This window comes from Monomorium pharaonis, chromosome 3 (assembly GCF_013373865.1).
Source record: "Monomorium pharaonis isolate MP-MQ-018 chromosome 3, ASM1337386v2, whole genome shotgun sequence".
NCBI lineage: Eukaryota > Metazoa > Arthropoda > Insecta > Hymenoptera > Formicidae > Monomorium > Monomorium pharaonis.
Genome location: NC_050469.1, coordinates 29,943,594 through 29,965,927, shown reverse-complemented (window position 1 = coordinate 29,965,927; position 22,334 = coordinate 29,943,594). Strand labels below are relative to the sequence as shown.

The window sequence follows — 22,334 nt, the reverse complement described above, 5'->3', positions numbered from 1 at the left end:
GCCAAACCTCCTTTCTCGCTCGAACCTTGATCTCTTCCTCTCTCGTTTCCTCGTCTCCCTCGCGCTCTCGTTCCTCTCCAGACGTTCGCGTGTATACAACGAGAAGTTCTCCTCCTTCTCCTCCCCTTCCTTCTCCGTTTCTCGAGAGCATCACGTCGCCGGCGCGTCGCCCTTTCGGCCGATGTGCCGCGTACAGAAATACTATCGCCGTAAAAGTATGTTAGAACACGTCGGATTCCACGTCGGCGAGAGAGACACGAAAAGTTACTCCGCGACGGGGGATCCCCCACCGGGAGAGACAACTTTACAACTATGCTGTAAACCGTTATGACTGTAGCCGTTTTCAAGGGCTCGCGCCCGAAGTCAGAGCGAAGAGGCGAAGGGGAAGACGTTATCGCGTTCTTCGTCTCCGATTTCTCGGTCGACAGAATGTGTGTGTGTGTGTGTGTGTGTGTCCCTTACTACACCGTCGCGCGAATTGACGTGTGGCCGAGCCGTTCCGTTGTGAGCGTCGTCGTAGAGATATATCGGCCTGCCTTAGGCCGAAGGCAGAGAACGAGACGTAGGTATCGCAGTCGTAGTCGTAGGGTAAGGCAAAGAAAAACGTAAGCCGTACATATGTCGTAGTACACTATTCTAGATTCTAGAATAGTAGTATATTACGACTTACGTTTTTCTCTGCCTTACCCTACGACTACGACTACGACACCTACGTCTCGTTCTCTGCCTTCGGCCTTATCTGCGGTACAGCCGCGGTATAATAATACACCACTGCTCCCCCTCCCTCTTCTTTTCCTCCTCCACTTGCATCCCTTTTATCTCGCGCTCTCACGACGCTCGGCGCATGCAACGAGCGCGGCGTACAAACGACACCGGCGCTTGGCTTTCTCTCCACACGGGCCAGAGACACGAACGACAAACGCCGCGGCAGAATATAGGCGCGGCGGCAACGGCGACGGCGAAGTCGCCAGTCGTAATATCGACTACCGTTACTTCTCGCTCTTCCGACTCCTCTGGCTTCACCGATGGAACGATCGATTTGTCTTTAGGAGTCGCTCGGATACTTCAACGGCGAAGGTTCTCCGTCCTTTCCCCCTCGTCGAAATCATGAACGTTGAATGAAACAAAGAAACACCGGTCATCTACCAGCTACCTGAATACTCGAGAATACGTGAGAAAGAAAACCGATGCGAATTCTTAGAAATTCAAATGATTACTGATTCGAAATTGGATGTTAAAGTTGTGGAAATATTTCTTCACGAATCGTCAATAGATGGTAGGTATTTACCTCGACGAAAAATTATCCCGCTATGTCGCAGCGTCGAGCGGGGAGTTGCCGTGGAAAGTTTGGGAACCACTGTCAACGGAAGAATTAGACTTGTAACAGGTGCTAGGTATTTAGAAACCTGCCAGGCAGGCTGCATTGTCCAGACGCTGTCTGACCTGACTCGCGGAATATTTCCGTGATGATTTATCTTCGGGCTGAGACTACATTATGTCTCCGCGTACGCGTCCGCATTAAAATCGCGAAGAAAATTACCATATCGCTATCAGGCTTGACTTAGTTGTGCAGTTAATTGGATTTGTTATCGACCGTTGCATCAGTTATAAAAATTATTAACGACGCCATAGATGTCGCAATATAATTAGTTTGACTAAAATATGGCGACAATTTTGCATTAACTATTCATCATTATGCATAAGTCCCGTATTATATATTAGTTCTTTTTACATCCAGAGCATTTAAAATAAAATGTCTTCAGTCCTGATTTCTTTCTGCCTTATATAAGGCGCCTCAGAATTACTAATGCAAATGTCCTTTCGAAATTTGAGTTTTTTTTTTTCTTAGTGAAAATGTCAGCAGTCATTTTCACTTTTTAATATAGCATTCGATATCTTAGTAATTGAGAATTTAATAAATAAAACACAGTTCAAATTCACTTCAAATTAAATGACTGATCAAAAACCAATCTTTTATTATTTATTTTGATTTTTGAGGTAAAAATTAGAGAAAAAAGCAGCTTTCATTACAGTTCTCATCTTATGGCTTATAGCTTGGAAAGTTTATTGGTATCTCGATAACTGACAAAATAGCTTGAAAATTTCATAGAAAATAACTCTATGTATGCGCTATGTCTAACTATCTAGTGATTCATAAGACATCTTCTACTCTCTTCATTCTACAATTCGCAGCTCATCGCATCGGGATCGCGAGGAAAAATGCATAAGAATTGCGGACCGTCTTCGCGAAATGATAATGAGCAGCTATTCATGCATCACGGTACTCGCTGAGCGGAAAAATCCTAGCGAGAACCCGACAGCGAGATACAGAGATGGTAGTGATGGTGTTTTTTGCCGCGCGTTGGCGCAAGAGAGTATATGCTACGCGCGAATGTGTCTCCTACGGCCTTTCATTCTCGTCCGGTCTCCGCGTATCTGCATTAAAATAACGGCACCTCGGCTATACGACACAGAAGCGGCACACTCGCCTAACGTGACTTCTCCGCCTCCGACCTCGAACCTACGCGGGGCCTCGCTCGTAGTTATTGGTTTCTCCTTTCTGCCTGGATTTGGATCGGGAAGGCTCTGGATAATTCGAAGATTACGGAACGATCGCGCGATTAATTTTAAAGCCGCTTATATTTTCAACGGGATGAACTAGAAAACCAATTATTTCGCGTCAATATTATGTTCTGCAAAATCGACCATAAATTATACGTTTTCTGTTCTCTTGATCCATTTTTTATCCTTTATACAAATGTATTATATTCAAAGACTGCCAGTGTCAAGCCCGTTAAAAATTGTTAAACTTTTCAATTGCAAACACGATCTTAATCATAATATCTTTCGATAAGAACTCTTGAAGTTATACTTGTATCTTAAAAACTATTAAATTTTCAAAGAATTTAATCCGCTAATTTTTTGTAAAAATGATTAAGCTAAAATTAATATCTCAATTAGGTTCCTAGTAGAAACATTTTATATTCTGCCTTTATAAGATATATCTCTGAGATGTGGCAATAAAAGCACGTTCATTGACCGTTTATGGAGTTATAAATAAACTTTCACAATCGTTTATTTCACATTATCGTTGCGATTAAAACTGTAATTATGAACAACGTAATTTTAGAGGGAAAATGAAAAAAATTAATAATACATAAACTGCTAACGTCATACATATTACACATACGCTTTCGTACACATCAATTCTTAGTTTTATTATTTTATTCAAATGTACTTTGACGATTGTTGGATAAATTATTACATATTTTCTACATTTACATGAACTACAGTAATGAAAAAAAAATTGATAACGACTTCAAAACTTTCGTATTCTCTGTTTTCTTCTATTTCGAGAACAAATCAGAGTACTGAAATAGTCTGTCAATTTATGCAAGCCCAGAATATTCGTTATTACTAGAAACTAGGATTATTGATGACATAAAAACATTTTGATTCTGAATCTGTCAAATGAATTAATGTTACACAGAAATAAACGATATCAGGGACAATGCGTCAAGAAAGGGATAAGAAAGGTCAATCTAATATAGCAACAAGAGTGAGAGAATATCAATTGGATTCGGTAAGAAAAGATTTCTCGTAAAAAAAAATACCAATAAAACGGATATTTCCATTCTTTATAATTGAATGGTGCTGAATATTATCGGAAATGAGAATGCTTGGTTAACGATTGGCAAAAACCGAGGAACTATCGATTTTGATAGTACGGAAAATAAGCTGAAAACTAAGCGCGAAGCGTAGAAAATAGATTTAGCTCACGCATGTCGTAACTAGTCACGTCGCACGCATCGCTACCAATCCCTCTTTCTCTCTCTCTCATCCCCATCTCCCCGGTACCTTCTCCCCTGTTACTCTCCCCGTATTCTTGCACCTGGATCACGTTGCATTGTTCCTCCCTGCCACGGGACGGACAGAAACAGAATGGCAGAAGGCCCTGAAAAAGAAGATCCGAGCAACAAAAGGAGCAAGAACGAGAGAAGAGAGGCCGGAGAGGGTCTTGGAGCACAACGAGAAGGAATCGGTAGACGTAGAGGAAGAGGGAGTCCCGCGGAGGTGGACGAAGAGAGAGAGAGAGAGAGAGATGGAAGATAGGGTTGGTAGGTATAGTGAGGAGGATATAGCGTGAGGAAGAAGAAAGAGAGAGAGAGAGAGAGATGTTTTTCTTCCAAAGGGGACTTTTTGCGCTGGCTTTGCACGCTCGTCTCTTCTCGGCGAAGCGGCACGGACACGACGCGCCACAACGCGCCGTCGTAGAAATCGTCTCCGTGTGCTCACCGGGAAGCTTAGTGGGGGCAAACGAGTTGTCGGTACCCCCGCGCGAGAGTTGGCGGTGGTGGGATACGATAGGGACAGAGAAGAGTGGAGGATTCGAGTCTGGGATATGAGGAAGGATGGTGAAGTGATGGTGGGGAAATTTCCCTTGGCGAGGGAGGGGAAGGGCGTCAGCTGCGTAGTGCCGGCTGGACGACGGGACGGGGGGACGGGTTGGGTCGTGGAGCAGAGTGTCGGGACGGGAGGGGTTGAGGGGGGAGAGCGGTTGGAACGAGGAGAGCTGAGTCATAGCGCTGTTGCCACGTTCCTCGCCGGCCTCATTGGGGCGTCTCGACACGGCGGAGGCCCGCGATAGTCGCCGCTTGTGTCAGTGTCGTCTGCCGAAGAACGTGCCGTTCGCCTTCAGAGGGACGACCGACAGAGTTTCAGGGAGATATGCCGAATTACCTTCTTTTTTTCCTGCCCCAAAACGATCGCACATTCTCACCGCGCTAGATCTACGCTTCCGATTCAAAGCAATTCCCACGAAAGATCATCTATTTATAGACGTTCTTGTCGAACATTCCGGAGAATGTTCAATATTGAAGTTCTCTCACATCGGACTTTGATGTTAATCAGACTTTTCCTCGAGTCACGACGAGTAACTTTAACGGGTGTCTTCCCTTCCGGGAACGAAGGGCTGTAACGGGGAAACGCGTCGGAATATCATTTGTCAGTCTCCTCGAATCTTGGGCGTTTTAAATTAAGACATACGATCTCCAACTATAATTACGTGTGCCAATCCCTGTTGTGATATTTATATCGAGTCTAATATAACAGTCTAGTTCAAACACGATTTGTATAACTCACGGTACAGTATGTATAAACTGTAACACGGATAAACGAAAGAAAAACACTAGGCTATTCGTGTAATTTTTTGGATGCTAAATACGAAGCAATTTGGAAACCGAATTTAAAATTCGGTTTCCAAATTGCTTTGTCATGTCATAATTTGCAGTTATAATTACAAAAAAGGGGCTATTTTCACATATTTCACCGTACATAATTATGATATGTGCCGTGTTGGAGAAACTTTATTGAAAAATTAACTATTATATGTTAGGACTTCAAATAAAATTTGTGTCAACTGTAATTAAGAAGATATTTATGATTAAATATGGAGTTTATTAAAAGCAGATTAGATTATTGAATTGAAATTGAATTAGATTATTGATTTACAAAGTAGCTTTCAATATTTTTTCAGATCGCTGAATACAAATCCGAACTTAAAATTAACAAATGATGGATTCAATGGACTTCAAAGCTTAAAAAGTGTTCGAATTGTTGCAAAAATTTATATATAAAAGTCTTCTATTATACTAAATTCGTTAATTTTTACATTGAATTCGTATTTGGTATCCAAAAAATTATAGGAAATGACTAGTCTTATTTTGATGTGCGATAAAGAATCTTTTTTTTATTGAACTGTGTAATACGAATCATTCAAAATTATACATATGAGCTCTTGTAATTTCTACATACGCAGTATTGCGGTTGCACACAATCAAACTCTTATCAGTTAGTCGATCTACTTGAACTAGTTACATGATTGAATCATGTACCATAGTTAGTAACTATGTTATAATAATGAGGTAATGCTGCTAGAGAGTTCGTTAAGGATACATCCTATTCTCGTAATAAATATTACAAAACTCTTGGATATTGCTTGCTTCTACATTTTATCGTCCGCAAGACTCGCAAATTTCTATTTCCTCGGACATTCGATTGACGTTAGTATTTCGTTGCCTTGTTAACGGACTTTCATTAATATTTTTTTTGCGATAATTACAATATTTATTAAAACTTTGACAGAGAAAGCAGATCCTCGCGAGATTTTACGTTGCAACATCACAGAATTGCTGTTGTAAAAAGAAAAACGAGCTGCAAGTAAAAATAACCGGCGAACTTCTTTCAATTTTGAACCCTTTAGATTTCCAACGGTAAATATCTTCGTGGCGGTATTATTAGATGTTTTATGCGGTGAGAGCCAGAGCATAACCGCGAGAGAGCACGAGCGAGAGCGGCGGAGAGCGGAGAGAACAAAAGTTCTCTCTCCTTCTTGTCATCGTCGCCGTCGCCATCGTTGTCGTCATTGTCGTCATTGCTGTCGCTGTGTGCCCACTCTCGCATTGTGTTCCTTTTTACCCGCGTTGCGCTTCGCGGAATCGCGAAACCTCGTATTGTTAACGTTAGATCGTCACACTCGCGAAAACCCGGACTCTTGTGCAAGGCATGCATTGCCGTATAACCGTGCACGTATATCCCGGGCGAGAGCGTATCCTTAAAGAGGCGTGTGATATTTTATTTAACATAAAAATACAGAAGAGAGAGCCCCAGCGTATATCGCATCGCGTGTGTAAAAATTGATGTCAAGTCTCCCCAGATCCCTCATAATGCACGGCCTCTAACAAGATATTCAAAAGTAATATCTCGTTTCGTATATAACGATAAAAAAAAATTGCCAGACTGAAATGCATTATTGCTTGCGATCTATGAATGGATATTATTTGTTAGACTGACGTTCTGAAAGGAGATTAAATATTCAAAAGGGAAGAGCAGCACCATACCATATCGCGTGTGTAAAAATTGATATCGAGTCTCCCTAGATCTCTTCTAACACACGTAGACCAAGGTCTACATGATATACGAAAAGTGCGATATATTGTTTATACATAACAATAAAAAATTGCTAGACTAAAACGCATTATTATTTGCAAACTATAAACGGAAGTTATTTGTCAGATTGACATTCTGAAAGGAGATAAAATATTTAAAAAAGAAAAGAGGAGCACATAATGAATTTCCGATTGTAAAAGAAAATTAAAAACTGCTGGTGTTTGCATTTAGTTTAATAATTTAAATGTCATTATAATTTAAAATAATGGAACGAGCATACGAGCACATATGCTTGGCAATAAATGCGATAAAATGCCACGTTACTATCTTTACGGACGCCTCTATAAACAGGAGGGACGACGCATCGTCCACGGATGAAACAGATCGATAATTCGTTATTTATAACGCTGACGAGTTTACGGAAGACGGAGTTTCTGCGTTTGTCTCGCTTCTCAGTCTCTTCGCAGTGGGCCGATGTATTGATTTCCTGTACGTCTCCCGTTTGAAACGTAGAAAGACGTACGATCGTTCGAACCGTCACCGTCGCGATGGACGGCGCGATTAAAACGGCTTAGTGCCCGTCGATGTAATCACGATAATGTCCACCTGCAGCTACGTGTATACTGATAATGCGACGCAGATACATTTAACACTTCGACCAGTGAGTCATCAATGAGGTGGCGTGTATAATTTCGAAGTATATATAGGAGAAACGGTTTATATATATTTTTTGTTTCTTTTTAAGTGAATACGTATTTTAGAGGAAAAACTATTCACAACATTTCTGTGTCTCCGATAAACGAGCGAGTTTTATATTTCGATTCGCAAATATTCCAAATCTTCTACGGAAATTTACCGTTCTTCATGCGAAGCTGACGCATGTTTGTTCGCGTAATTAGTTTAAACGAAGGTAAAGTCGTGCACGGTGTTTTTCCGTCTGCCTCAACCGCGTAGTTTTCCTTGCAATCGGAAAAGCCGTTTCACGATGCACCGCCGTTGCGTCGCGCTAGAAACGCGATAGAAACTGTCGTTCTCCATCAGGCGTGATCGTTATAAGTAACGAGCAGCATTTTAAATCGGCCTCGCGATCGAGAGATCGGATTATCCAGCCCAGGACGGCGTACGAGACTGGCGTTCCTTGTAACATAAGAGAACACGGTGCTGACCTAGAGACTTCTTCAGTTTATGGAGACCCCATGCTAATGCCGTCGCATAAAGCAGAAACCCGTCGTCGTGCGTCGATCAGAAATGGGGGGTGGGGGGAGACCCAAGCCTGGGAGCGAGTCTGCCCGAGTAAAATTCCTCGATGAGCACTTTGAGGGGAAGGGAGGATGAAGAAGGGGCACGGGAAGGGAAGGGAGGACCGAGAGACCGGCGGCGGGAGAGTAATACTGGAGGGGAAGGGATACGATTCACGGCTCGCTCGCCAGCCAGCCACCATAGCACTCGGCGGTGGCGGCTTTCCTCTCCGCCATTACCCTCCTCTTTCATGTCGTGCTGCTCCCTCCTACCCTTCCAGTTCTCCCCACTGCCACGCACATTTCCTCTGCCTCGCTAATCTCCCTCCCTTCGCCCGCTTTCACTCATACAAGCGACGTAGAAAGGGGACGCTCGTTGTGTGTGTGTGAGACTTGTACTAAAGCGCACCGACAAGCATGTCCGTGTGTGCGTGCCTTTTTTTATTAGGAAACGTAGGGATGGGCGCAAGGGACGAGGCCAAAGAGGGGAAGACGGGTAAGAACGAGGAAGGAAAAAGAAGCGGCGGCGGCAACGGCTCTTATCGAAGCGAGGGGCAGAAGGCAGAACGCGGTCGCGGTTCGAGTACGCCAGTGAGAGAATCTCGAGAATTTTCTTTGGATCTGATGAAAATACGCCACGTCCCCGTGTGTGCTCGCTAGGGATGCTCCAGAACGGTAGCGATAAACGTTGACGAATCGTACGGTTTCTCAGCGACGAGATTCTTCAACGGCGCAGTATCGCGGACGTTTGGGAGGAGAGACGGACGAAAGGTCGATTTCTGCGCAATCGATATGAAAATGTTACAATTATATGACTCGCAGCTTCTGATTCGGATTTTCTATATCGGAAACTCGACACTAATCAACGAGATAGAGTTTATGCCTCTCTCGAATCTTTTGTTTTGAGGGAGATCAGATAAGCACGTTATCGTTGGGTTTCAAGAACATCGAAAACGCTTTCCGAAATTTCTGGAACACGCGGGGGTTTTTTTTTTCGCAGCACTAGCATCCAAAATTCGAGTTTTGAGCACGGGGTATCGCAAACGGCATTCACTGGTTCACTTGTGCTGCGCGCTGAGAATAATGCGCAGCAATGAGAATAATTCGCACAGCCTTTGAAACTCTCGGACGGTAATAGAGTCCGGAGAACACAGCACAGATCACACAGTAGAATATTCTCGTGCGTAAAAATATTGCAGGTTTTTTCCTACATGGGAGAAAACGATTGCGGGATGAAGAACGGGGCGCGATTATACGAGAGAGCGGTGGTGGCCGCCACAATGCGTCCGCCATTTCGTGCGTGCGTCCGTTCTTCCAGATGCATACGTGGCAAGATTACGCGTTTGGTTGCTTCTTCTCCTGCCTTCCTCGTCGGAGGAACGATCGAGATTCCAAAAATAATGCTCAATCGAGATATACTCGAGTCCTCTCGAAAATACGAGATCTCTTCTTTTTTTTCCGTTCGTTAATAATCAATTTATCGAAACTGCGCGAGAAGTATTCGAGCATTATTGGTATAACAACAAACAACAATGAGAAAACGCAAAAAAACCCTTCTCTAGTGGATAGATTAACAAAGGGGGCCACGCCCTCTGCGAGTGGTCGACACGCAAGAAGAAACATATGTCAGGCATCGGCGACACGCTCGCTACCTTTTTCGAGAACTTTTTGTCTTTACTAGAGAGAAACTAGTCTCCAGCGTTCTTCAACCGTGTAGGACCCTAGTAAAATTCGTATCCCTTCAGGTAATCCGTCCAGATCTCGGCACAACCCTGATTCCCCTCTCGCTGTCTAAACGCGCGAAACGATCATACGATACGACTCGTCCCGTGTGTGATGCGTCTTTCTATAGTTATCTTTTTTCCCCCCTACGATGATATACGCTTATGAGAATACGGCAGTGGAAGTTATAACGGCTAAATGTAGCAGAGAAATCCTTCGGGAGAGCAGAGCAGATACGTGCGACTCACGCGAGATTAGACGAACGACTCCCCGGGAGAGTCCCCGAACGTCCTGATGTTTGCGCTTGCGTGCGGCGTTTCCTTCCGACGCAGCCAATCGGGGCATGCCTCACCCTACCATGACGTTCATCTCCCCTACTTGGTGATATCGTCTCCGCCGAGCGCTCTCTCTGCACACAGGGTGTGCCAGAAACAACTTCCCAGACTCTTTGTTTTCTTTAATTTCGTGCGAAATTCAATATCCAAGTTCTCTGCTACAAGGGTCTGAAAACGAGACCTCTCACTCTGCGTTGTTCCGCTCCTGCTCTCTTCCCTTTTGCCCTTCGTTCGAAACTTCGTCCGATTCAAAATTGCGCCGAGGCCAAGCCGAGACGCGAAACGCGAAAGATATCGGTGGTGCTTCCCAATGGGACGCCAGAATAACGCGCAGTGCAATTGGGGAATAAATCGATATTGGTGCTGCCAGGCGCTACGTCCTGGAAAAACTTTTCCCGTTCGCCACTCTGTATCGCGACTCTGTATCGTTAAATTTCTAGGTAACAAATGCAAAATTCTAAGATAAAGATTTATTTAAGAAAATTATGAGCATAGAAGCCAGATTGAAAAAAATAAATACTTAACCTGTGTTCGACAATGTATTCATATTGAATCCTGCAATTACACAGCACCGGATAGTTTATCTGTTGTAATTGTATATGAGTTTTAACGTGTATAAGTAATCAAGATATAAATATCTGTCCGTAAACATTATGATGCATTTAGATTCTGTCATATCTAACGTCGAGTACAAATAAACTTTATTTATTATTCAAAAACATGTTTTTTGTAACAGTACAATATTTGGAGTAAATCCGTATAAACTAACTAGTCCAAATCGTACCGCTAGCTTGAGGCTATCGATGAAATACGGCACATTAAAGCCAACTTTTTTTTTAACACCTTATATATGTCTATATGTCATTTCTTTTACACTGCTTCCCTCCCTTCCCCTCTCTTCTCGTTGCCATGAGTCAAGTCACTCGGCGAGAGCCGTCATGGTCTCTCCCTGCAAAAACATTCGCGACGATTTTTATCTGTACTGATCTGAACGTAGCGAAGGAAGACTTCGATCGAGGTCTTGTCTTTTTTTCACTTCTGTCGTTTCTTTCTCCTCTAGACTTTGTCTCTCCCTCTCTCTTTCTCTCTCTCTCTTTTTCCTGCTTTGGTCTTAATTTCCTGTGCTCGCATCGAGCATCAGGAAAGCTTTCTAGCAGAGGATTACGGGGTCTTTGTGCTTCGCGCATCTTTCCTTCTTTCTTCGAAATTCTAAACGATCCCAGCGAGATCCCTTCAGCGCAGTTGCCGCGCATAGAAGTGCGACGTTGCCGTATCCGTAGGAGCTAGCTAATATTTGCTGACGAAGGATACACTCCGCGCGCGGGAATAGGTAGCTTCTTAAAAATATAACTCCCTATAGTGACACAAAGCTTTAATTTATATCGAGTGTTTTTATGTAATCAGTCTCATCCTGTTTCAGATATTTGTAATATTTTGCAAAAGCTGCACTTTGTAATACCAGATAAACAGCTAAATTTTCAATGTCGAAACATCAGAAATATCAGCTAATATCAGCTTTTTGATATCGACTTGGAAAACAATACAATTAAATAATCAGGAGCAATGTTTCAAAATAAAGTTTTTTACATTTACTTTTCTCGCGATTAGATTAAATAAAGTCAGAAAACATCCGACGAAATCATTCTTGATTGAACTCGTGTCCTCCTGGCAATGGTGTTGACATTTGTTACATGAAGATTAATGGTGTTTCAGGTATGGACGCGTGCAGAGCGTCAAGCTGCTGCCACGGGGCGAAGAGTGCCCTGTGGACGGAGGTTCCAGCAGTTCCCTTGGCGAAAACAATGAGGGCGGTTCCGGTTCCAGTTCAGGCGGCGGTAGCGGTGGCGGAGGCGGGGGTTCCTCGACCAGCGGGGGTGCGTCAGCGACGGTGGCGTTCATGGATATCAAGTCCGCAGCGAAGGCTCATGCGACTGAGCATACGCTGGACGAGCGAGCCCTTACCACACAGTACTATGAGCCACAACATCTTCAACACAGGTTTCCCTCTCACGGGTAAGTTTGCTCGTTACAAGGTGTTTCCGTCTGAACTCTCACGATATGCTCTTTGAAAAAAGGGAAGTTTGAAAGATACAAGATATATAATAGATATATTTCGCCCCCAATAATCTGTACACATACTTCTCGCGATATTCGTGAACATAGCATTTCCATATTCACCGAAATAATAAAGAATACCAATTTAATAAGCGTATAATGAATTATGTGAAAGTTAATAATGTTATGAAATCATTTGGAGAACATCTGCAAAAAGCGATGGCTTTTTCTGATTTTTGATATTCATAAAGTTGACAAGATCGTTTGATAGATATTCATTTGTCGCTATTGATTTGCCCGTTTTGAGTATAGCCGACTACGTAGTCAACTTTTTGTTGAAATGAAACTATATAGCGTGAATAATAAGGGTGCAACAGACACATGTTATATTTCAATAGGAAGAAATATGTTTTTGAAGAAAAAGAAACTACACATGACATGATATAATTTTTTCTATTGTTTTGTCAAATTCTTCTATCGGTATGATAAATCATTATATACATTAAATTAGTTTCTGATCATAATAAAGATAATGACATTTACCATGTGGAAATGGTTAAGAAAACACTCTGATTTCATCTTTTTTTTTTAAATTGTCGTTTTAATCATCATAGAACGGAAAGAGATGGGCTTTGAAATCCAAATCTCAAACAATCATAATTTCAAATGAAATGCCATATTATCTCGTGCATAACGTTTCTTTGTCTTTATTCAAATTTTTAATTGGAAGGCAACAATGTATTAGGAAGACTAAATTTCGGTAAATTGTACAATCATTCTTTCGATCGATATGAAAATATTCTTGATCGTGCCTTTTCCTCCAAATTAATCTTGTCCAAGAATAGAAAGATATTCTCTGCTTCAAACCGGCACGTACAAGTGCCGGTTTACGATGAGTCACGTCCTAGGAATTAATTAAATCGCACGTCACCGGAAGCAGGTACAAAAGGACGACATTGAAATGTCGTTAACGTAAACGAACGGTCATTTTGTTATCTTTCTAACATATTCAACAAATTCATATATGGTCTATAAATTACTGAATTTGCACAAATCTTTAAGCTATTTTTTTTCTCAATTGTCTGTTTGGTTAAGATTTTTATTGTTAAATTCACACACATTTTTAGCATTTTAATTTTTATTAATGATTTTATTTTATACTATTAATGTATAATTTTAGAGTACAGAGCAAATACAATAAGAATCAACATATCTTAACGAACAACATAAGATGTTAAATGATATCTTAATAACGTTTTAATGACATCTCTAATAAGACATTATTTTGATCTTATCTTGTTTGCTGGAATCTGAAATTTATATTAAAAGTGAGTACTGAGGATAGATCGTCATGAGATTATATCATTCAACTATTTCTTATTTTATTCCTTTTTCCACGAATCACACTGTTTTGTCACAATTCGTAGAATTAATTATATCATCGTAATGATTATTTAATGCTATGAAGTGTTATTGTTGCATCAATTTTAGTAAACATTTATCAGAACGCCTATATCTTTTCTGATATAGTTAATCCTTAATATTGAGCATGGTACATAACAAAACGTTATCGATGTTAATGACGTGCCGATCGTTTTCCTCATATCATTAATACCTTGTTTTTTTTAACATAGTAGAGTAGATATACAACACACATATTCTGTCTCTTTCTTTCTTTCATTATTTCTTTCTTTCTCCTTACTCTCCTGCCTCTCCAGTTAATATTATATTAGAGCAGTCACAACAAAGTGAAATCGACTGCTCAGCAATACGGTTTCAAATATTCGGCGATACGACGTCTCGTGATAAATGACAAATAAATATACGTAATGTGATAACTTCGCGCAGTGAGTTGGTGGCAAAAGTCTCGTATACATATATAGCGAATTCGATTGAACTGCACTAGTGCATACTGATATACATTTGGTTTTAATGTGCCATTGTACGCTGATCTAATTTAAGTGTAAAAGTAATGCAAATATCTCGAATAATAAAATATTGTACACATTTTATCAAACAGCACATAATAAAATATATTAAGCATTATGTGATTTAATACATTTATTATATATATTTATATATTGAATTTTTTTTGTATATCGAGAGAGAGAGAGAGAGAGAGAGAGAGAGAGATTTATAATATAACAGGAGGTATTCTATTTTGTTGTGTTGTTTTTTCTCTTGAAGATTTTTAGGAATTTTTTAAAATAAACATTTTTGAAAATTACTTTTTGTCTTTTATTTATTACTGTTGTTTTTTTGTCTATTATTATTTGGAGATTAATTAATTAATTTGCGCAACAGTGTACATTAATGCATCCAATCGAATTCGATTTTATGTTACACTTCTATAATAAATTACATCCTGATATGTTCGTAAAAAATTAACTTGATGTTTTTGATGCAACAAAAACGATATGTTAAAATATCAATAGCATTATTAATCTTACATATATATAAGATCGTGTTCGGATTTAATTTCCATTATCTTTGCAAGTATAAAAACTTTAATAATTCTTACATATTCTTTAATATTTCTAAAAATTTATTTGTATGGGTGTTTATTTAAAGAAAATTATATACAATCGTAACAGTTAATTCTTAGTTTTTTGAAGCCCAAGAAACGAATAACGCCAGTGTACAGAGGATTAGATATCTAACTTACGTTTCAATGTTTACCGCACATTTCATTTCTTACCTACTCCTGGAGCTTTATTCAACAGCTTATTTTTTTTATTAATATCTTTGTAACAATTTTTTAAATTATTTTTTTAGCGATTAAATTTGATATACTGTAATTTTTACGAATTTCCATTAGAAACCACAGTAACTAATAATTCTAATAAGTTTTAAAAGGGCTTATAAACCGTTTTGAAAGTGAATATATATGTTAAATTCATATTATGCCTAAAATCTATCTTTTAAATGAATTTCATTAACTTATCATCAGTTTCATTTATAGAGCCAATACAGCTTTAAAATATAATCTTCGTTTGCAATAATTCGCGCGCGTTTAAATTTCTCTAGCCACATAGTTAACATATATTCGAATAATATAGAACGTGTCCATGTGACCCTTCAATGAGAGCCACTGGCGCACACTATCGTGACTTCAATATGTAGTGTAATCTTTCTCCCCTTTCTTTTTTTTTCTCCTCTTCCGTGAGATACGCGCCATGCATTCGCGCCGTTTCCTGACGTCATCGCCTACACCGCGGTCGCCCCTCGTCTATTTACCGCGTATTTGACGAATTGCGTGTTCTACGGTCAAATAGTAGATAGTACGCTGCACTTTCTCCATCGTGGGCATCGACGGCACGCGGCACATACCTCAAGTTGACGGCGTATCGCGTGTCGCGCGTTCGGAAGAGTCGCGACACTCGCGACTACCTTCAATCGATCGATCTCACCGTGCAGAAGGGGGCGAAGGGGATGAAGAGTGGAGAGAAAGAGATAAAATGATATAGATAGAGGAAGAAAGAGGAGTAGCAGCTGGGGGGGAAAAAAGGAGGAAAAAAGGTCGTGCGTGCACGCTACACGCCTGCACGCCTATACTCACGCGCGCGCGACCGAGGAGAGTATAGCGGCGTCGCATTTCCACGAAAAGTCAGGTGACCGTGACGACGTGGTCGCTGGCGATGTTGCCACATCCCACCCGGCTGCGCGGGCGCTATCGCCCGAGTAGTAGCTGTCGAAGCGTGACGGCTGTAGCGGGAAAGACGTGCGGGGGAGGGGGAGAGAGCGTTAACTGTCAGTAGTGTAGTCAGGAATTTACGAGCCCTGTTCAACTCGTTTCATCTTCTCTCTTTCTCTTTCTCTCTTTTTTTCTCTCCCCTTCCCCCTTTTTCTTTCTCTCCTTCACCCTCGTCCCGTGTATGAATGCTGGGATTGAGATATTCATGTCGGAATTCTTTTGTGCACACTAGATTGCTCAGGTGCTAAGGCATTTCCCGAACGTCGGCTGTTTACTTGTGCCGAACTAGCACAAGACGTTATCGATAAACGAATATGCATGATGATCTAATTTTCTAACAAAACATAACAGTTATCTGTCTGTAATAATTATAATTTAATAAAAAAATCCATGTATCTTATTTATACATTTGTTTATGGATTATAATCTTGGGGGAAAAATTATTTTTGAGATATATAATTTTACAGTATTTGTTATTTGTGCAAAATATGTAACATTTTGTGAAATAATTTTGATAGATGATTGAATAATTTTTAACGAGATTTTTATCTTCGAGTGATTATGTTACGATGTTTCTTGATGATAATATTATCATTAACGTAAAAGAACTATTAAAATAATTAGCAACTATCATGTGCCTTCTTCAATGTGCCAAGGGATTATTATTATTTTTCTTTTTGTGTCACTTAATCTACATCTTTCGATGAGTTTTCATTGCAACAGTCGATTGCTTGGTTGTAACTTTCGTTCAACGTGTATATTAAAATCGTATTTATGACAATGTTATCGAATACAGTACTATCGAGATAACGAAATTTGTGAATTACATATATCACGCATTTTTATTTAAGTATTTCCTGTTATTCCATTTGTTAAAATCATTTTGTAAAGTGTATTTAATACACATCAATAATTTGGAGATATCGAGTATCGTTTGATCATGCAAATTTTTGTACGAAATTATTATTTTTTAATATAACGATGATTGGCATTGTTAATAATGAATGACTTTAGGAGAGTTGTCGGGAATTTGAGGATTTTATTCCAAATTTAGTTTTTGTTAATATAACAGGATTGTTTGGAAGAATAAAAATACTGTAGATTTTATATTTTTTATCCTAAAAATTCTCCTAATTTTTTATCTACCCGAAAAGTTTTTCGTGGTAATAAAAAAATTTACATTTGGGAGAAAATTTCCAACCTGGCATTTCTGACTGTGAGTGTCCAACAATTTTAAAATTGTTTGAAATTGTCGAATAATCTAATCTAACTCTGAGAATTTAAATTTGACTTCTAAAATTCTATTAGACTTGCGAAAAAACTATTGGAATTAATAATGTAGAATATTGGATTTGAATAGTTTTTCAATAATTTCCAATAGTTTTTTCAAAAGAAGTTTAATAGAATTTTTCTACAAAGGTTGGCTTACATTTTACATATCTTTATAATATAAAAAATTATATTTTTTAAAATTGGATTACATATTTAAATGAAGAGTAGAAGAATTACAAATTGTGAATATTATAATTGTGAAATAGGAAAAATTTAGGATTAATTTGCAAGTCCAGGGGTGATAGAAACGCAAATACATCATTGGTACTAAATATACTATTTCGATATATTCGGACTTTCCGCTATGTGTAAAGAATTTACGCAGTAGTGTAACATTATTTTTATTACTAATCGTTCTCTATTCTTGTTTTTTCTCGTACGACAGATACGGCACGAGTTATCACTTTATTTTTTTGCGCGTGACTGAAGGCATGATAATTAGTTTTTTTTAATCGCCGTAAAGTTCATGAACGTTTTTTTGCGCCTCTCATACCAGTTATATATATCCTACAGAACGTTTGATAAATATATTTATATATTGTGTTCTATACATATTTCTTTTCATATAAAACTAAAAGAATTTTACTCGATATTTGTAACTTTGTTTTTTGTAATTTTTTAAGAATACTGAACTCAGCAATTTTTAAAAAATATATATTAAAATCTACATGATATTAATCGCAATTTTGAAATAAAAATTAATTTAAAAAGTTATTTTTTATTTTGTCTAAAAAAATTATTAATGTTGCAACATTAATGTCAAGGAAAAATAATTTCAGTTTTAACGAGAAATACATATCTAAAATCAAATTATGTTATAAATATGAAGTTGAATCTTATCAATTATTCGAATAAACTTTTTTATCAAATATGTCCGTTCGAATAATTCATCAAACACATTGTATTTTATTTTTATTTTTTAATTTTTTATTATGTGCATAGTATTCTACTTGTTTTTTCGCATTAAGTTTTATACAAATTAATTTTGTTTTATATTTTGATTGTCATTATAATACGCAAATCGATTTATATATCATACATAATTTTGAATTAGCCATAAAAAACGAATTATATAAGATTAATTATACAAAATGTAGTGACATTGGAAATTGTGATATATGCCAATGGCTATGTAACACAGAAAGAATGAGACTATAAATACGAAAATTCTATTTTCAATAACGTAACACATAAGAATCAACTGCATGAGATCTATTGTAGAATCAGATAAAATTTCCACCCAGAATCTTTTTTTAAAAAGAAGGTCTTTGTTATGTGCCAATCTTCTTTCATCAACAAGCAAGATTAACGAACAAAACAATGAAATAACGACGACGATTCATATTGAAAGTTTATTAGTTGAAAGTAACCGAAGTTTATTATATCAACAGTGAATTATCACACAATTTCAAAGGCAATAAATACAAGTGATGTCAGCAGTCCTCTAATAAAATACTCCTATAAGAATAGAAGGGAAAAAATGCAGTTTTTTTTTTTATTAATCGAAGCAGATCTAACTTGTAACAGTACTTGTGACCCGTTAAATAAATAAAACAGTCCCGAAGAGGAAGAGTGACGCATGTATTTCGTGGCGACTCATCGACCCGAGTACCAGCGGCTGTTCCGTGGACGATGACTAAGCCCAGTTTTTTCATCTTTCAGAAGTTCAGAGGATCATGGATCCGGCGGCGGTAACGGGGGAGGAGGCGGCGGAACAGGCAGCGTTTCCGGCGGCGGCAGCGGTGGCGGGAGCACCGGTGCCGGGGTCGGCGGCAGCGGTGGCGGTGGCGGCGATCGAGGAGACAGGGGAAGCGAGAATTTCGACTCACGTGGTTCCCACGGCAGCTTCTACGGTAGCGAAAGGAGCAACCGCGTGGTTAGCACCGGGAGCGGCGGCGGCGGCGGCGGCGTCGGCGGCGTCGGCAGTCACTCGGCGGATCCATCGACGGGGGACTACATATCCCGCAACCGTCCACCACCTTCGAGCTCTTATCACGTGACATCGAGTAGGGCGAGGGATCGGCTATACCCGAGGACCGGCCCGTACGTCTCTGGGCCGCCGCCCCCGCCCCATTTAGACCGTCATCGTGGAAGTCTGCCGCCGTCGTCGTGGCCGGCGTACGAGCCGACGAGTTCGAGGTACGGTGGTGCGCCACCGCCACCCTCGCCCGCACCCAATGACGCTTACCAAGACGAGCAAGGTAATCATTCTTACTCAATATAATATCTTTCATCGACATCGCGTTCGTGCGGTCTCTCGGAGTGAAGAATATACAGAAACTTACTTGCTATAAACTGTAAATATTTATAGAGATAAGCTTCAATTTGTGTGAAGAAGAAATAGTAAATACTTATATGTTCCCTTACTTTGTATTCAATTTTTATTCTCATTCTCTCTTCTCTTGTAGGAGGCGGCGGTAGCGGTAGCACTGGTGCTCTGCGACAGCACAAGAAACAGCGCAGAAAATCGCGCAGCGGGAGCAGCTCGCCGAGCGGTAGCAGTCGTTCCGGAAGTAGCAGCAGCAGTCGAAGCGGTAGCTCGGGCGGCAGCTCTTCCGCGGGCAGCACGTCGCCCGGTAGCTCGCCACATCGCACGAACAACGTAGCCGTCACGGAGGACCGCAGACCGTTGGCCATCTGCGTTAGAAATCTGCCGACACGCAGTAGCGACACTTCCCTCAAAGATGGCCTTTTCCACGAGTACAAGAAGCACGGCAAGGTGACGTGGGTGAAGGTCGTCGGTGCAGCCGGCGACAGATATGCCCTAGTCTGTTTTAAGAAACCCGAGGATGTGGAGAAGGCACTCGAGGTTTCAAAAGACAAACATTTTTTTGGATCCAAAATTGACGTGGCTCCTTATCAAGGATACGATGTAGAGGACAACGAGTTTAGACCGTACGAAGCAGAACTCGATGAGTACCATCCAAAAGCAACAAGGACATTATTTATCGGAAATCTCGAGAAGGATGTTACTAAATCCGACATCGAGAAGCATTTTGATTCGTTCGGCCAAATAGTAGTGAGTTGAAATTTATTCTTAGATTAAAACAATTGGTTTACAATGCCAGTAAAGGTTAAATAAAAAAAAAGCAAATTCTGAACAAAATTTTAAAATTACAAGACTATATACAGAAAGAAATATTTAAAATAAACATCAAGACAAATTACATCAAATTTGTTTTCTTTTACAGGACGTTGAAGTTAAGAAACAAGGTGCCGTGTCGAGTTATGCTTTCTGTCAATATTCGGATATCACTAGTGTTGTTAAGGCGATGAGATCGATGGATGGTGAACATCTGGGTGCGAATCGGATTAAACTCGGATTCGGAAAATCAATGCCCACAACTTGCGTTTGGGTTGGTGGTATTGGAGGTAAGCACATTTTATATTACATTTAATTTCCTCAATTTGTAAAAAACACAAGAGCACAGTTATTTTGTCAAAATGCAAGGAATGTATGCCGATATAGTTTTTTTTTAATTATAAGTTAAAATAATATTAAATATCGGATAATTAAAATTTGCAAAAATGAGATATCAAGAAGCAAACACTCAATACAATACAAATAACAGCAACTAATCATGGCACTAAATGTATCTTCTTTTTTTTTTAGATTGTATGTCTGAGAAATACTTAAACATGCAATTCCATCAATTTGGACTCATAACTCAGGTAACGATAGATCGTGAGCGTGGCTATGCTTTGATATTTTTCGATCAAATAAGTTCCGCTCAAGCTGCCGTAAAAGAAATGCGAGGAGTTGCACTTCGTGGCCGCCGTTTGCAGATCGATTTTGCTTCAAGGGAATACCAAGATGCGTTTTACAAATATCTCGAGCGTCAAGGAAATGCTAGTGAAAAGTCTTGGGACTCGAGGCCTTCACCAGCATCAACATTTGACGTGACGTATGTATACTTTATGAATCAATTTTTTATAGCTAAAAATATTTGTTAATAAAATAAAATAAAAAACGTTTTAATATATTTAAGTTGAGTTTTATAAACCGCATTATCTATTTATCCTTGTGTAACGTTCAGTAAATAAGAATAAATGGTCCATTGTGCGTTTTGCGAAACCAAGGTTCTATATTAAACAAATTTTATATGTGAAGTAAAACAATCTCAATTTTATCTCAATTTCAAGTTTTAGCTTTATTAGAAATGATTGATAGTTTATTAATATAAGACACATATTTATATATAAGTTCACGAGTCATAATCAAGAACTTAAAACGAGTGCATTCGTTATTTGAAGGATTCCTTCTAGGCGGGAGCGTAGTAGCTTTGATTCGACAATGTCGGTGTCGAATTCGACCAACAGATTCACACGCTACGACACGCCCCCGCGATCGAGAACGGCAAGTTATTCGCGGACATCCGGAGGCAGTACACCGGGCGCAAGTCCAGCCCATCCAACGGCGATGTCGCGAAATAATAGACGATCCTATCAGGATTCCTATTACGATGCTGATTATGGTGAACCGACATCGCGACGGTTTCGCAGCTATGACGAGTTCAGTCAAGGCAGCGGGGCTAGTCACGATGATTATCAGAGCAGCGTTCTTAGCGACGGCAAGCTCAATGACGACGATTGCCCGCCACCGTCACGACGTTATACGGTGCAAAGCGTTGTTACAAGTGTCGAACCTGCGCCACCGCCACCGTTATTACCTCCGCCTGACATTCGACATTTGCAAAAGGAACGTGTCCATTTGCTGGAGCAACTCGAAGAATGTCCCAGTAGCGGCGACGAAGTCGGTTTCGTGCCTAAGAAACGTGCGAAACTCGACAGCTCGACAACAATACTATGTGAAGACGACGAGCCAGAAATCACATCGTTACTTGTTACCTCGCACTCTAGTAGAAAAGGCATAGACTTTAGACGTGTTAGTGATAGCAAAGTAGTGATACATCATAGTAGGAGGAGTAGTTGCGAGAGTAGGGGTCCTGGACTTTGTAAACGTCGTCGGGATGCCACTAGCAGGTGAGCATATTTAAAGATGTTAATATT

At 39.9% G+C, this 22,334-nt stretch overlaps 1 protein-coding gene and 1 long non-coding RNA gene across 3 annotated transcripts in view; one reads left to right on the top strand and one right to left on the bottom strand.

The window, feature by feature from the left end:
- Positions 1-22,334, top strand: part of LOC105834610 (protein split ends) — an 89,869-nt gene that overhangs the window by 51,649 nt on the left and 15,886 nt on the right. The window contains exons 2-7 of one of the 2 annotated variants that reach the window (XM_036284728.1): positions 11,957-12,256; positions 18,987-19,525; positions 19,733-20,343; positions 20,516-20,696; positions 20,938-21,229; positions 21,591-22,307. In XM_036284728.1, coding sequence (XP_036140621.1) covers positions 11,957-12,256; positions 18,987-19,525; positions 19,733-20,343; positions 20,516-20,696; positions 20,938-21,229; positions 21,591-22,307 — 2,640 coding nt within the window. Of the gene's footprint in view, positions 1-11,956; positions 12,257-18,986; positions 19,526-19,732; positions 20,344-20,515; positions 20,697-20,937; positions 21,230-21,578; positions 22,308-22,334 lie in introns of both variants that reach the window. The other variant, XM_036284727.1, reaches the window with a different exon arrangement.
- Positions 12,879-16,403, bottom strand: LOC114254389. Its single transcript, XR_003625750.2, has 2 exons — positions 15,629-16,403; positions 12,879-15,559 (listed from the first exon to the last, which is right to left on the bottom strand). It is a non-coding gene; the product is annotated as an uncharacterized LOC114254389 (long non-coding RNA).